General features: G+C 45.9%; 1 protein-coding gene across 1 annotated transcript in view; it reads right to left on the bottom strand.

Moving 5' to 3' along the window:
* Positions 1-14577, bottom strand: part of WNK1 (WNK lysine deficient protein kinase 1) — a 170070-nt gene that overhangs the window by 6618 nt on the left and 148875 nt on the right. The window contains exons 26-27 of the mRNA XM_065406985.1: positions 9453-9655; positions 6827-7021 (exon numbers count right to left, since the gene is read on the bottom strand). Coding sequence (XP_065263057.1) covers positions 6827-7021; positions 9453-9655 — 398 coding nt within the window. The remainder of the gene's footprint in view (positions 1-6826; positions 7022-9452; positions 9656-14577) is intronic.

The raw sequence follows: 14577 nt of genomic DNA, 5'->3' as shown, positions 1-14577 counted from the left end.
AGTCAGTGCTGAGGTTGGAGCAGAGGCTGATACTGAAGGAGTCTTGCTCCTGAGTCTTGACTATGCCTATGTGGCTTACGAGGGCCTAACTTCTTATGGCTTGGGCATGAAGGCTCACCTGACTTGGATGGGGGTCATGGAGGGATCTCTCCTCTTCCAGGGTCTAAGAGAGTGCCCCTTACTCTCATGAGGAGGCCCAGTCAAAAGGTCCTTCCCTCCACCCTTCTCTGCACCGGAGTCAGACAAAGAACTAGGAGACATGCTCCTTGTCAACTCTGGCCAACATACGGGAGGGTCTCCCCAGTGTTGGTCTGATTGGAGTCTCATTGCCTGCTTCATAATTTGTTTTTGAAGTCAGAGCTCTTGCCCCTGCTGTGTTAGGCTGGAGAAGGAGTGGCAGATACTGCACTTGGTGGAGATAAGTGCCTCCTCAAGCCAGTCCCATGCCAAGAAGCTTCCCCAGGGTGGGGATTCTAACACTAGCTAACTATAACTCTCAAAAACACTAAAAAAAAACCCTAAGAATAATGTAACTTTGAATATATTTACAGGATGAAGAGAAAGGAGAAACTCTGGACACTGGGGAGGATTCCAGCTCAGGCCTTGTGGCAGTAAAAATGAACCAGAGAGGTAGGAGGTCAGTCTGCCATGTCTCTTATACACTGGGCGCAGATCATGAAGAGAGCGGAGGCACAGGTGCAGACCAATGGACACTACTTGCAAGAACTCTCCAGTTTCAGGCACATGGTGTGCATGTGCACCCCCAGTGGAATGCACATAGGGTCCAGCACTCAAAGAACCACCATTCTTCCTCAAAATACAGGGAAGATGCTCACCAGTGCTGAATCAGCATACTTTGGACACCTGCCTCTCAACCAGGAGTAAGAGGCTTGCACAACAATTATCGCTGGCTTGCTACTAAGGTTACAACAGGGACAGCATCTGGGATAACCCAGGTATGCTGAACAGATATGTCTGACAAAAGTTATCAAAAACCTCAGCACCGAAATCACCATCTCACTACTGAACAAGGCTAGAAGCCAAAACCACTACCTGAAACAAATGAAGTGGCTCTCTGTTACTCACTTCCCTAGACATCTCTCTTCAGGACCCTCATACCTGAGAAAGAACATCAACCCCTCCAAATCTCAGCTGGAATGGCTCTTGTTAGGATATTGAAGAAGAAAGGCAACATACTCATTACCTGTAGCAACTGAGTAATGTGCTACTAGAGTGAGTAATGCTATCCCCTCTCCCAGCACTGTCTAGAAAACATGAAACCCTCTCCCCACCTATAGTACTTAATAATAGGGGTGTAAACTTTAGGAGCAAGGAGCCCCATGCAGCAATACAGATGAAGGGGGAAGAGAACGGAGGGCCTCTCTGACAAACATGTGGTGGGAGTTCAAAAGGAACAGAGTAACAGGACCATACCGTGTAGTGTGCTAAGGAAACTGTGATGGAACAATGAGAATCTCAAGCATGTGTAATGTGAAAGGGCCTGGAACAATTATCTGACAAGGCAGCAAAGCAAGTGAAAGGGTGAAGTTGGAACCCACATAAACAGGCAAGAGTGAAAGCAAAAGGTACTTAAGAGGAGGTACCAAAACAGACAGCAAGATAATCACATTCCATAGTCAAGAGTTCATGCAGGAACCAGCACCTCTCAACCCCTTCCTGATGGCCAGTCATCTGCACCCCGCTGTTCAATACATTTATATATTGTATACCCAGTTACATTTTGGTCAGGAATTACAGCTCATACCCCAGTGTCTCCAACCTAATCCACAGACACGGGGTTGGGAGAGACAGGCACATTTAGTCAAGAGACACCAGAGTGTATTCGCCTGTAAATGTGCAATGGGATTTACAAACATTTTGAAATGCTTGCTTTGAGTAGCTTCTGTTGTCTACAAAGTGATTTTGTTAACTAATGAGCACTTGTCTCAGCCTCACAGCAAGGACAGAGTAGGATTGGCCTGTGCTGTAAAACATGAGCTGCTAATAATACAAGGCTCACTTCTTATCAATAGCATTTTATTAAACAGTCTCAGGGATTTTAAATTTCAGAAGTTGGTTATTCTGCTCTAACCCAAACCTAAAGCCATCCAGAAGTGTCTGAAAGGGGAGTGCATAGATTCATGGCATTCAATGGAAACAACCCCCTCCAGTCCTGCTCAGCCACAGCAAACGTCCCAGTTTCTTGTCTGGTGACATAATGAAGGATTTGAAATGAAAACAGACTTCTCCCCTCAGCCTGTTACTCTATCATGCTTTCATTCTCTGCCCCCCTTTTATTTCCTCCCTTGGAAACCAGCCTGAGCACCCACCCTCAAAGACAACCTTAGATAATACCAGCACACTTAGATTAGGCATATCTAAACTGTTCCTGTTTTGGGGGCACAGGTTGAAGCCATTTAATGGCTTGTTCTTACCCTTTAAGATCTTGAAGGAGTCTCTGCAATGGAATCAGGAGACAAGAGTAGGCAAACCCCTTCAGCATAGTCATTACAAGCAAATCCTGCTGCACAAAGGGGTAATTTTAGCACATCAGCACTGCTGTGTGCAACTGATCCTACTTCACAATTCAGTGTCATTACCAATCAGCAAGGAGTTCCACAGCTAAGCTGAGGGCCAGCAAGCCTCTACAGCACTGAACAGCAGTTCATTTTCCACTGCAAAAATGAATAGGCAGCCAGAACCTATTAACATGTTAACAAAGGAACACATGTTAGAGGGAATAATTGAGACAGAGACAGATGCTGTGCTGGAGACAGATTCACAGAGGTTAGGCTTCACTGATCAGAGGGAAACTCATAACAGGAACCAGAAATAACAGAAATAAGATAATTACTACAGAGCTGGTTGCAAGGACAGACTTTTTTCACCATCTTCCCTGAAGCACAAAGAAAGAGTAATTTGTTAAAATAAGAGAAACAGTGAGAAGTGTTTAATATCAGCAAACAACACATAAAGCCCAATGAGAAAGAGGAGACGGTACAGCTGGACACTGCCACTGGCTGCAGTTACATTGAGAGCCCAGTGGATCTTCTATGGAAATACCCAGACCACGAGACAGTGTTTCATCATTTGTGCTCTCGCACAAAACGAGACTAATATGTTTGTTCTTTAATAGTTCTCTGAAATCTAGTGGTATCTTAAGAATGTTAGGGATGTGCTGGTGTTTAGGGCTGGTACTTATCGATCACTGGCTGTTTACCACAAGAGCAACAGAAAAAAAATAAAAATAAAAAAAATCTCCCACCTCTATCTAGAAAGGGGAAATGTCCCTCATGGCTTTCATTTGTCTGAGAATTTGTGGGGTACTCAGAGGATCCAAGCGTGGATCATGTACTCTCACCATCTGTCACTACATTCCCCCTTCCATATTTTCTGAAATGTTAGTGCAACAGTTACAGATAACCCTACTGGGCCTGTACCAATCAGCTCCTCCAGCTGCAGAGTTAAAAGCATGTTATTGACCAATGCACTGTTTCCTCTTCATTGCTGTTTCTAACTAGGTGTCTTTCCCCCACCCCCCAGAAATGGCTGAGACAGTATATCAGATTCCAGGAAGCAAGCAACCTGTAAACAAACTGAGCATTCAAGCCAAGCTGCGCTATCGGAAGCATTACCCACTTTTACAGGACAGCTACAATAAACCTTTTAGAAGGTCCATCCACCAATGTCAAATTTCAGGAGTGAAAACAATCCATCCCACCACAGCATAATACCTGCTTCTCAGGAGAGGCTTTATAGTTTGCCTCAAGAGGACTGAAAGCTGGACTGAGGTTGTGACAAGCTAACAGTACACTACCATATAAGAAAGCAGTAACGATAAGTACATCCAGCTCACAATGCCAATCTCAGAGGCTGAGAGTGAAGGAGTGACACCCCTACTGTTCTTTATATTACCCTCCCAAAAAAGGCATAGGGAAAATAAATATACACTTGCCCAGATTTTCTAAGAATTTAACTTCTTCCAGGAAAATAAACTATAAGCTTGGAAATCCAAATGGACATTCTTTGCACATCCCATCAATACCTTAGTCTACCTGCTCAAAGCTTTTAAAGCTGTGTTGTTTGGAGGCCAAGCAGCAGGAAGAGGTGAAAAGTTACACGAGCAATTATGCACTAATGGTGCATTTAGTCCCAATATTGGGAATTTATGGCAGGATTTAAAGTATTGCTGAAAAACTCAACAATTAAGGACTCTTCTCACCCTCCTCTCAATATAAAGAGGATAATTGTCAGTTCCATTGCAGCTGTCTCTGTAGAAGGCTTGCTCTGTAACTGTTGCTTTGTTCATTGGAGTTCATCCACAAAGATCTCTAGCCCAGCTGAGCTGCTGCATGCTGTAGGAGGACAAATGCTAGAAGTCTATGGAATGTGTGTGAAATGTGGCAAATGAAGGCCATTTCATAGGGCTGCCAGCTCTCACATACCCAGTCATTTGCGGGGGGGAGGGAGAGAGGAGTGTCACAGCATTCAAAGGTCCTGTCTACATTGGAAGCATAGTGGGATTTTGTATCACTCCCAGGAAAAAAAGCATAGTTTTTGCAGCCTTAGCCCATGCATTTAAACACTTCAAATAACCACATCAGAAGTTTGAGGCTCATAGGTCAAAAACCCCATCCTACTATCTCCCCGCCCCCTCAGCTTTTAAACTTGAACTAGTTTGCTAGGACAGCTGGAATGGCCTTAAATAAGAAGGATATGGAGTATTTGTTGTGGGCTGGAAAGAAAGGGGTGTTTTGAGGAGTTTCTCTCACCACAACCCTCTACCTATGGCACATTTAATCTGCCTCCAGTCCTCAATACGAAGAGCCCTTTCTGAACATAGGTCCCTTGGCTACTAATATGGAACGTGATCATTTGGCCTGAGCGTTCTTTTGCACACATGGCTAATACCTTTAAACAGTGCCAGTTTTAGTCACTAGTTACTCAGTGATTAGGAGACAGGCAATGCTGATTACCTCAGCATTTACACTGAGCACTTCTGGGAACAGCCTGCAGAGATTTACCCCCCCTACAGGGAGATGTGTTGTAGGAGGAAGCCATACAAATGTATTTAACATTTTCATTAAGGCAGCTACTTTTTCCTATTAGGAAAGACAGTACACACCATACACCCCCCATTGCTGTAATTTGGAATGGGCAGCCCTCTCACTGCCACCCTCTCAGTGCTACTGAGGAGAACCAGAATTTTTCCCCAGAAGTCTCCTTGGTGTCAACAAGTACAGTCTGTAACAATCATAAGTGAAACCATAAGGAAAGGCCCATATATTCATATACCGACCTCCTCCCCCCATTCTCTGCTAATTCCTTGAAGATCACTATTTCCCACAGAAAAGTTTTCCTAAAAGTTTATTTAAGTTATTTGGCCCTAGTTAAGGGCTATATTAAATGGGACACTTAACATGAGAACCCAAACTTCTAAGGTGTATTATTAAGAGCTGTTAAGCAGAGCCATGAAGTGGAGGGAATACAAGTAGGCAGAAGAGAATGGGCTGCATGAGACATCAGATCCAAGCAGCAGAAAAAAAAAAAATGAAGACAAGGAAGGAGTAAAGGTGTTACACACAAAGAGCCAAGCAGGGCGTACTCAGAAATCGGGTCCTCCTGCCACCAGGCTTGAACGTCACCCGCTCAGATGCACAGTTAAACTTCGCACAGCCTGTGATAAAACAAAAGAGGGAAGAACAGAGAAAGGAGAGGAGAAGACACAGAACACAACTACAAGATGTTAGCAACTTGAGGTTGGATGGGTGAAATGCAGTAACATGGCACACAAGAACAAGCCTCAAGAGGTGGAGTAGGGGATATGTACACAGTACAAGGAACAAAGACTCTTACTCCACTCATAGGTCGAGTTTGTTTTTTGCTAAAAAAAAAAAAAGAGTGCTACCTTCCAATACCTAATCCATTAGGAATAAGGCTGCACTCCACAGCTGAATTTAACTCCTGGCAAAGGCATTCTCTCAATTACATAAGACACTGCACAACTTCAGGACACAGGAAGTTACACATTAGTAGCCCCAATATTTCTGAAACAGGTTAGTGGAGAAAGGGAAGAGAATCCCCAGAAGGAAAAGTTTCTGAAGGAGCAGCTTTCCATCTTCCATTCTTTTACTTCTTGATCCTTTTCTCCTATCAATGTCTACATTTTACTCCACTCACTGTAATTCAAACAAAACCACCACCAGCTTAGACTGCTGCATTCAACTAGTCTCATGGGAACATTTACAATGGGTATTTGTAAAATAGCGTATATGGAAAAATGGAACAATTGTGACTCACAGAAATGCGTAAAGCTATACACAAATAGACCAACAATCCTTAATGAGTGGAAGAAAGGAGGCCCCCAAATACCAAGCAGAGCCTTCCAGAGACTAGTTAAAGCTCTAATACCTTATCAGAAGGATAAATGCCCAATCTGGGTGCTATAAGGAAAAGAGTGCTATTAACTACCCCCTTCCACTGTGTGCTCATATTTTACATCCCTATCTTCAGAATTTTTTAGCCAATAGAACTGCAGAGTTAGCTGCATTTTATGAAGGATTTTTTTCACCCTCTTCAGGTTTTTCTAACCTTTCAGTGCTGCCATTAGAGCAGAATGTTACCCCTTCATTACCTCACCTCTGATTTTCCCAACCTGAAAACTTAGAAATCTAACTGCAAATAGTGTGCTAGGCCTCACAAAGAGACAGACTAACACCCTGATCAGTCTCTAAACACAGGCCATACTCTGAAGTCAATCTACTGTATTTTGAGGCTGAGAACTCCCTGGTATAAGACTTAGCATTAATTCCATAGAAGTTCTTACCTTGGCCTGGTGCAGAAAGGCTTGGTACCGAAATAGCACCATCACTGGTGAAGGCAGAGTAGAGGTTCTCACTAGAAGGAGATGGTTTAAGGGGCTGTAACAGATGGTTCTGCCCAGTCTCTGGGACATTTCCAGGAGGATGAAGGGTCTGCTGGGGGGGCAAGACTGAGGGGGCACTCTGAGAAGACTGATTGCCTATAAAAAGAAATAAGAATCAGGACACAGGACAATATAGACATTCAGCTTCCCCACCTCACCTCAGAGGCTTTTCCATTGTTCCCATTGGCCAGAAGGCAATGTGTCTAGAGCTGATGAATGCTTGGGAGATTTAGCAGGAAAAATCTGCAGTGAATAAATTAGAACTAAAATCGATCACTGGGAGGGACTTGTTGGAGTGATAAGGGAGAAATGCTGAGACTGTAAGATCAGCGGGAAAATCCCAAGGAAGGGCCTTCACCCTTTTGCCAGAATTCTAGATTAACATGCCTGACAAAGGATACAGAGGGGACTTTGCTGTTGCTGAGAAAGGAGCCAGGAGTAGAATTTGGAATAACTTTTTTAGAAAGGCCTCTAATTACAGCCCTGTTCTGCCTCAGTGTGTGTCAAGATAGGTCCTCCATTGCATGCAAGAGCAGAATTAAGCAGTTCAGGTGACGGAGCATGGGGAGAAAAGGTGTCATTACTTTGACAGATGCCAGTATTACTGAGAATCTGGTTTTGAAAGCAAAAGACTGCTTTATAGTAGTTTTAGCTCATTCATTGGTATGAAGATTCATCTTCTGTTCTGTGAGCCCTTTAGGTCAGAATACACCACTCACGTAACAGTCCTTAGAGAAGATATAACAGCAGGGATTTTTGCATCTCATTCTTAGAATAGTGAAATATTTAAACAAGTCTTTGGGAGTGTCATCTATAAATCTGATCTTTTAAAAAAAAGTTTGGTGTTGTCGTCATGAGAAGCTGACAGCACTGGAGACAAAAAATCCTACTTATCCACAAAAGAGATACAGACAGTGAAAGCTTTCCCAAAATACCCTGCCAATGCACTACCACCTTGACCTGGAGGCACCTCTTCTGTCAGTAAAATGGACAATGGATACTGAACTTCCATTCAATCCTTGGTCTTCGCACTGAGACTACTAACAGGCAGGCCAATTAATGCTAAAATTGCTAGGCTGACCACCAACCCACTTCACAAAGACCACTGATGCAGTTTGTGGAAGGAAAATTCACTAGTTGAAGGTATGTGCCCTGCTGTGTCCTGTGGACTCTGAACCCAGAGCATAGCAGCCACTTCAACTAATATTTCCATTCACAATGCTGGCCTTCCCATATCCATGTGCTCAATGGCATTCACAGGGTTTTAGAGGGATTTTCGCATGTGCTGGGGAAGGAACTTAGATTTTCATGGACCTATTTTTTCTGACTACTGTTGCTAGTTAGGAAAACTTGTGTGTTTTAATAAGAATGGCTTCCCTCACAATCCATCTTTTTCCTCATTTAATCCTGTAATTACATGAGATGCTTAATTTGTGACACTGCAGTCACTTCCACAGCAGACTGACGTCAAAAAATGAGATTATAACTTCACTGAGACAACGAGATGCTGTGCTGTTAAGCACCTATTAAAGAAAATAAACACATCTGCAACAGCAGTCAAAGGAACAGAAATACCACCAAGTACAATTTTCTACTTCAAAATTAGCTCCACTGTGAAAGTCCATCTTTAAAATGTGACGAGAACAACCAGGAATTAAACTGGAGGGATCAAGAGGCCCTACTAAAAATAAGTTTGTCTGACTTTTTCCCCTATGCTTTAGACTTCATCCTTTGACACTGGAATCCCCAGCTCTTGCCAGCAGAAGCACTATGACTAGTGCTAGTAGAAGCCGGCAGCATTATCTCCTGCAAATGTAAACAAACTTGTTTGTCTGAGTGGTTGGCTAAACAAGAAGTAGGACTGAGTAGACTTGTAGGCTCTAACATTTTATATAGTTTTATTTTTGAATGCAGGTTTTTTTTGTACATATTCTGCACTTGTAAGTATAACTTGCATGATAAAGACACTGCACTACAGTATTGGTATTAGGTGAACTGAAAAATACTATTTTTTTTTACACTGCAAATATTTGTAATCATAAATATAAAGTGAGCACTGTACACTGTGTATTCTGTGTAGTAACTGAAATCAATTTGAAAATGTAGAAAATATCCCAAACTATTTAAATAAATGGTATTCTATTATTAACAGTGCGATTAATCGAGATTAATTTTTTTAATCGCTTGACAGCCCTACTAAAAAAAACAAAGTGGTCAGCAAGTCTACAAAACACCATTAGTAAGAGTTATATGAAAAAGGCCTTTCTCCAAGGCCAGACTGAGCGGAACCTAGCAGACTCGTATGCTGTGCAAAAACAGCGAGATGTACAAACCCAGATGAGACTCTCAGTGAGTTAGATTCCTCTGAGAGACAGGCAAGAGATCACCTCAACCAACCACCCCTCAATCCTGTGGGTTGAGGGTGTCCCATGATCTATTGTAAAAAGAGTTAGGACAGAATCAAAAGGTGCTAATAAACAATTTACCCTGCGTGTCACATTGGTACTGAAACCTGAGGGTGCCTTACCTAGCAGCTGAGGGCTCTTATTACCCTGGGAGCTGCTGCGGCTGGATTTGCTGCCTTTTCCTTTAGTAGGTCTCCTCCTCCTCCCTGAGAGAGGAGCAGCTGGGGGGATGATTACTGCAGGGGGGACCTTTCCCAGTTTGGTGTACAGCAATTCAATCTCCTGCTTCTGGCGACTGTGCAGCTCCTGGATCTCTTTATAGTGCCTAAAGAGTTAAGAACATGAATAAGAACTTAACAGTCCTGTCCCATACCACTGAACGGCTTTCTTTCTGAGGGTGGAAAATCTTAGCCACAATTAGCAAGCTGGATGCCACACACACAAAAATCACTTGCTCCATTCTCCTTATAGAAATTGTAACATTGGCTAGAATTCTGACGTACAGTTTGCCTGTTAGCATAACAATGATAAAGCCAGGAAGGGGAGCGGGGATGGATCATCAATAAGGTCTGGAGCTTCAGCATAAACACTGTAGGGCTGGCAAGATTCACACTCACTTTCCTAAGACATGAGTGCTTTGACATTTCCACTAGGCTTGGTATTGACTCAGATTCTTCTGATGTTTTATATGTACAAGATCTAAAACTGTCAGCTATCTTTAAAAATATACACACACACACACACACACACACACACACGTGTACATGGGTGGGTGTTCTTCACAGGCACTTATGCATGAAGTCTAGCCTATCTTAGAAAATAACACAAGAACTCAGGCAGCTCAATTTTCTCGGACATCTTTGTCCCTATCCCTATGGGCTCAGGATAACATTTTCAAGTTCCCTTAGGTGGTTTAGGAACCTAAGTTCCATTTTCAAAGGAGACACTGGCACCTGACTAGGTCAACTTGTGACACACATTTATACACAAGAGATATTGGTTAAAACTGAGCATAAAAAGTATGGGTGTGTATTTATAGAAAAAAAAAAAGTTACTCACCTCGTAACTGTTATTCTTCAACATGTGTTGCTCATGTCCATTCCAATTAGGTGTGTGCGCGCTGCGTGCAGTAGTCGGAAAGTTTTTCCCCCTAGCAGCACCCGTCGGGTTGGCTGTGGAGCCCCCTGGAGTGGCGCCTTTATGGCGCTCAATATATGACCCTGCGCCTCCTCAGTTCTTTCTTGCTGGTTACTCCGACAGAGTGGAAGGCGGGTGGGTTTGGAATGGATAGGAGCAACACATCTCGAAGAACAACGGTTACGAGAAAGTGAGTAACCATTTTTTCTTCAAGTGATTGCTCATATTGATTCCAATTAGGCGATTCCCAAGCCTTACCTAGGCAGTGGGGTCAAAGTTATGGAATCACTGATTGGAGCACCGGTCTGCTGAAAGCTGCATCATCTTTGGCATGCCGGATGATGGTGTAGTAGAGGTGATCTATGTACTGAGGACCAAGTTACTGTCCCGCGGATTTCTTGTATCAGGACCTGACCCAGGAACGCAGCTTATGAAGCCTGAGCCCTCGTGGAGTGTGCAGTAAGAGCCGGGGCTGGTAATTTGGCCAGCTCATAGCACGTGCAGATGCATGACGTGATCCAGGAAGATATTCTTTGAGATGAGACCGGGAATCCTTTCATCCAGTCTGCCAGTGCTATGAACAACTGGTTCGACTTCCTGCGCTTGATGTAGAAGACTAGTGCTCGTCGAACATCCAGGGAGTGCTGTCTCTGCTAATGGCTACTGGCATGAGGATTAGGATAAAAAGCAGGCAGGAAAATGTTCTGCCTACTGTGGAAGTGTGACAACCTTAGGAAGAAAGGCCGGGTGAGGTCTGAGTTGCATCTTATCCCTGTGGAAAACCGTATAAGGTGGGTCTGAGGTAAGGGCCTTTAACTCCACGACAGACAGAGAAGGGAGCAAGACGCCAGCGGTTCAAATGGGGGGCCCATTAGCCTGGAGAGGACCAGGTTAAGGTCCCACATGGGGACAGGTTGTGTGATCTGGGGATGTAGCTGTTCTAGACCCTTGAGGAACCGACCAACCATAGGGTTGGCGAAGATGGAGCGTCCAGATGCTCCCGGGTGGAAAGCCGAAATAGCAGCGAGGTTTACCTTTATGGAGGACACTGCCAAGCCTTGCTGTTTCAGGCACAGAAGGTACTCTAAGGTAAGAGGTATAGGTGCCTGAAGAGGGGGATGTACGATGCTAGTCACACCAACAAGTAAATCTTTTCCACTTTGCCAGATATGTGGCTCTAGGTGAGGGCTTCCTGTTGCCAAGTAGGACCTCCCTTAGCTATTCTGAGCACAGAAACTCCATGGGGTTCATCCATGAAGCTTCCAAGCCATGAGATGGAGGGACTGCAGGTTGGGGGGTGATGAAGATGACCGTGGACCTGAATGATCAGGTCAGGTAGGAGAAGCAACAATCGGGGCATCCCCTGACAGTTCCAGGAGTGTGGTGTACCAATGTTGTCGAGGCCATGCTGGTGCCGCCAGAATTCTCTGCCCTGTCCCTGCGGACCTTTGAGTAGGACCTTGTGCACGGGAGAGAATGGGGGGAAAAGCGTAGAGCAGGCAGCCTCCCACGGTAGGAGGAATGCGTCCGTGATTGAGCCTGGGCTGTGTTTCTGGAAGGAGCAGAACACTGGGCACTTTTTGTTGCTCCAAGTGTTGAACAGATTGACCTGATGACACCCCCACCTTTAGAAGATGGAGCATATGACATCCGGGCAGATGGACCACTCGTGATTGCAGAAGGACCTGCTGAGGTGGTCCGCCAGCACGTTCTGAACTCCTGGTAGATAGGACGCTTCCAGGTGAATGGAGTGGACTATGCAGAACTCCCACTGCCAGAGGGCTTCCCGACATAGGGGAGAGGAATAGGCTCCACCCTGCTTGTTGATGTAAAACAAGGCAGTGGTGTTGTCAGTCAGAACTGCTATGCACTGACTTTGTAGTCAGGCCTGAAAGGTCTGGCATGCTAGTCGCACTGCCCTCAGCTCCTTAATGTTGATATGGAGAGCAAGCTAGTCCTGTGACCAAAGGCCCTGCATTTGGGGGTCTCCCAAATGCGCACCCCATCCCAGAGCTCACGCGTCCTTACTAGGGACAAGGAGGGCTGTTGAAGGGGACTCCTTCGCACACTGTCCGAGGGTGGAGCCACCATTGAAGGGACCCTGGCACCTGTCCCGGCACCGTAACCACTGAATTCAGGCTGTCGCCTCCCGGGTGATAGGCCGAAACGAGCCAGGCCGGTAGAGGCCTGAGCCTCAGTTTAGCATGCCGGTCATGTAAGTGCAGGCTGCCATGAGGCCGAGGAGACTCAGGCATCCCCTTGCTGTAGTGGTCAGGTATTGCCTGAGGCCTTGAATGATGTCTGTCATGGCTTGGGATTGGGACTCTGGCAAAAGTGCTCTTGCCTGAACCGAGTCTAACACCACCCCCATGAATTCTATTCTTTGGGTCAGTGACAAGGTTGACTTGTTCAAGCTGAGGAGGAGACCCAGTCTCTCGAATGTGGATCTGACTAATCGGACTTGAGAGTCCATCTGCCCCCTGGTGCAGCCCCTGAGCAGCCAGTCGTTAAGGTAGGGGTATACTTGCACCTGCCTCCGACAGAGGAAAGCAGCCACAACTGACGTGCACTCGGTGAACACTCTGGGGGCTGTTGAGACGCCGAATGGAAGGACCGTAAATTGTAGGAATCGTCTGTATGCAGGCCCAATAAGCTATATGGAAGCACGCGTCTATCATGTTGAGGGCGGCGTATCAGCCTCCTGGATCCAGAGAAGGGATAATTGTGCCCAGGAAGACCATGCGGAACCTCAACTTTACCATGAACTTGTTGAGTCCTCGCAGACCTAGAATGGGTCTGAGACCCCTCCCCCCCTTGGCTTTGGGGATTAGGAAGTATAGGGAATAGAATCCCTTGCCCCATAGTTCCTGAGGAACCTCCTCCACTGCTCCCATGGCAAGGAGCGCCCACACCTCCTGGATAAGGAATTGCTCGTGAGAAGAGTCCCTAAAGAGGGACAGGGAAGCGGGATGAGAGGGAGGGTAGGAGCAGAATTGGAGAGAATATCCCAATTCTACGGTACGGAGAACCCAGCAATTCAAAGTTATTTGGGCCCAAGCACATTAGAAGTGGGACAGATGATTCAAGAAAGATGGGGAAGGATCCAGAATTGCGGCTGGTGCGCCGTCCTCAGGTGCACCTTCAAAAGACCTGCTTTGAACCAGATGATGGTTTAGTTGGGCCCTGGCCCTACCCGGACAGGGGGGTGGGAAGGCTTGTGTCTGCCATTCCTGCCCCCCTTTCTATAAAAGTTCTGCCTCAGCCGAGGATAGTAGCGCTGCTGCTGAAGCTTGAAAAGTTTACATTGGGTTGCCGGGGTATACATACCCAAGGATTTCATAATAGCCCTGGAGTCCTTTAGGCTATGCAGCCTAGAGTCAGTCTGCTCTGCAAACAGACCTGCCCCCATCAAAAGGCAGGTCCTACATGGTCTGTTGAACCTTGGGCAGGAGTCCCGAGGCCTGCAGCCATGAGCTACATCTCATGGCAATACCGAAGGACAAGGTGCAAGCCACTGAGTCTGCAGCATCCAGTGAGGCCTGTAAAGAGGTCCCTGCCACCGCCTTGCCCTCCTCCACTATCGCTCCAAACTCCTCCCTGGAGTCTGTTGGCACCAGCTCCTTAAACTTGAGCATCGAGTTCCAGGAGTTGAAGCTGTATCTACTCAGAATTGCCTGCTGGTTGGCAATCCTGAGTTGCAACCCCCCATGGAATACACTTTTCACCCAAATAAATCTAGGCTCTTGGCATCCTTGGACTTAGGCGCTGGGGCTTGTTGTTCCTGCCTCTCCTTTTCATTTACTGCAGCCACCACCAATGAGCAAGGCTGCAGGTGTGTGGAGAGGTATTCGTACCCCTTAGATGGGACAAAATACTTCCTCTCTACACCCTTTGCGGTAGGAGGAATGGAGGCCGGGGTCTACCAAATGGTCTTAGCATTGGCCTGTATAGTCTTGATGAGGGGTAGAGCCACCCTCGACGGGCCTTCTGGGGCCAGGATGTCAACCATCGGGTCCTCCAACTCCACCACCTCCTCGACCTGCAGGCCCATATTTCGCGCCACCCTACGAAGGAGGTCCTGGTGGGCAAGGTTGTCTATGGGGGGCGGTC

Source organism: Emys orbicularis, chromosome 1 (genome assembly GCF_028017835.1).
Source record: "Emys orbicularis isolate rEmyOrb1 chromosome 1, rEmyOrb1.hap1, whole genome shotgun sequence".
Taxonomy (NCBI): Eukaryota; Metazoa; Chordata; order Testudines; family Emydidae; genus Emys; species Emys orbicularis.
The sequence above is the reverse complement of the archived record's forward strand: the minus strand, read 5'-3'. Positions and strand labels throughout refer to the sequence as shown.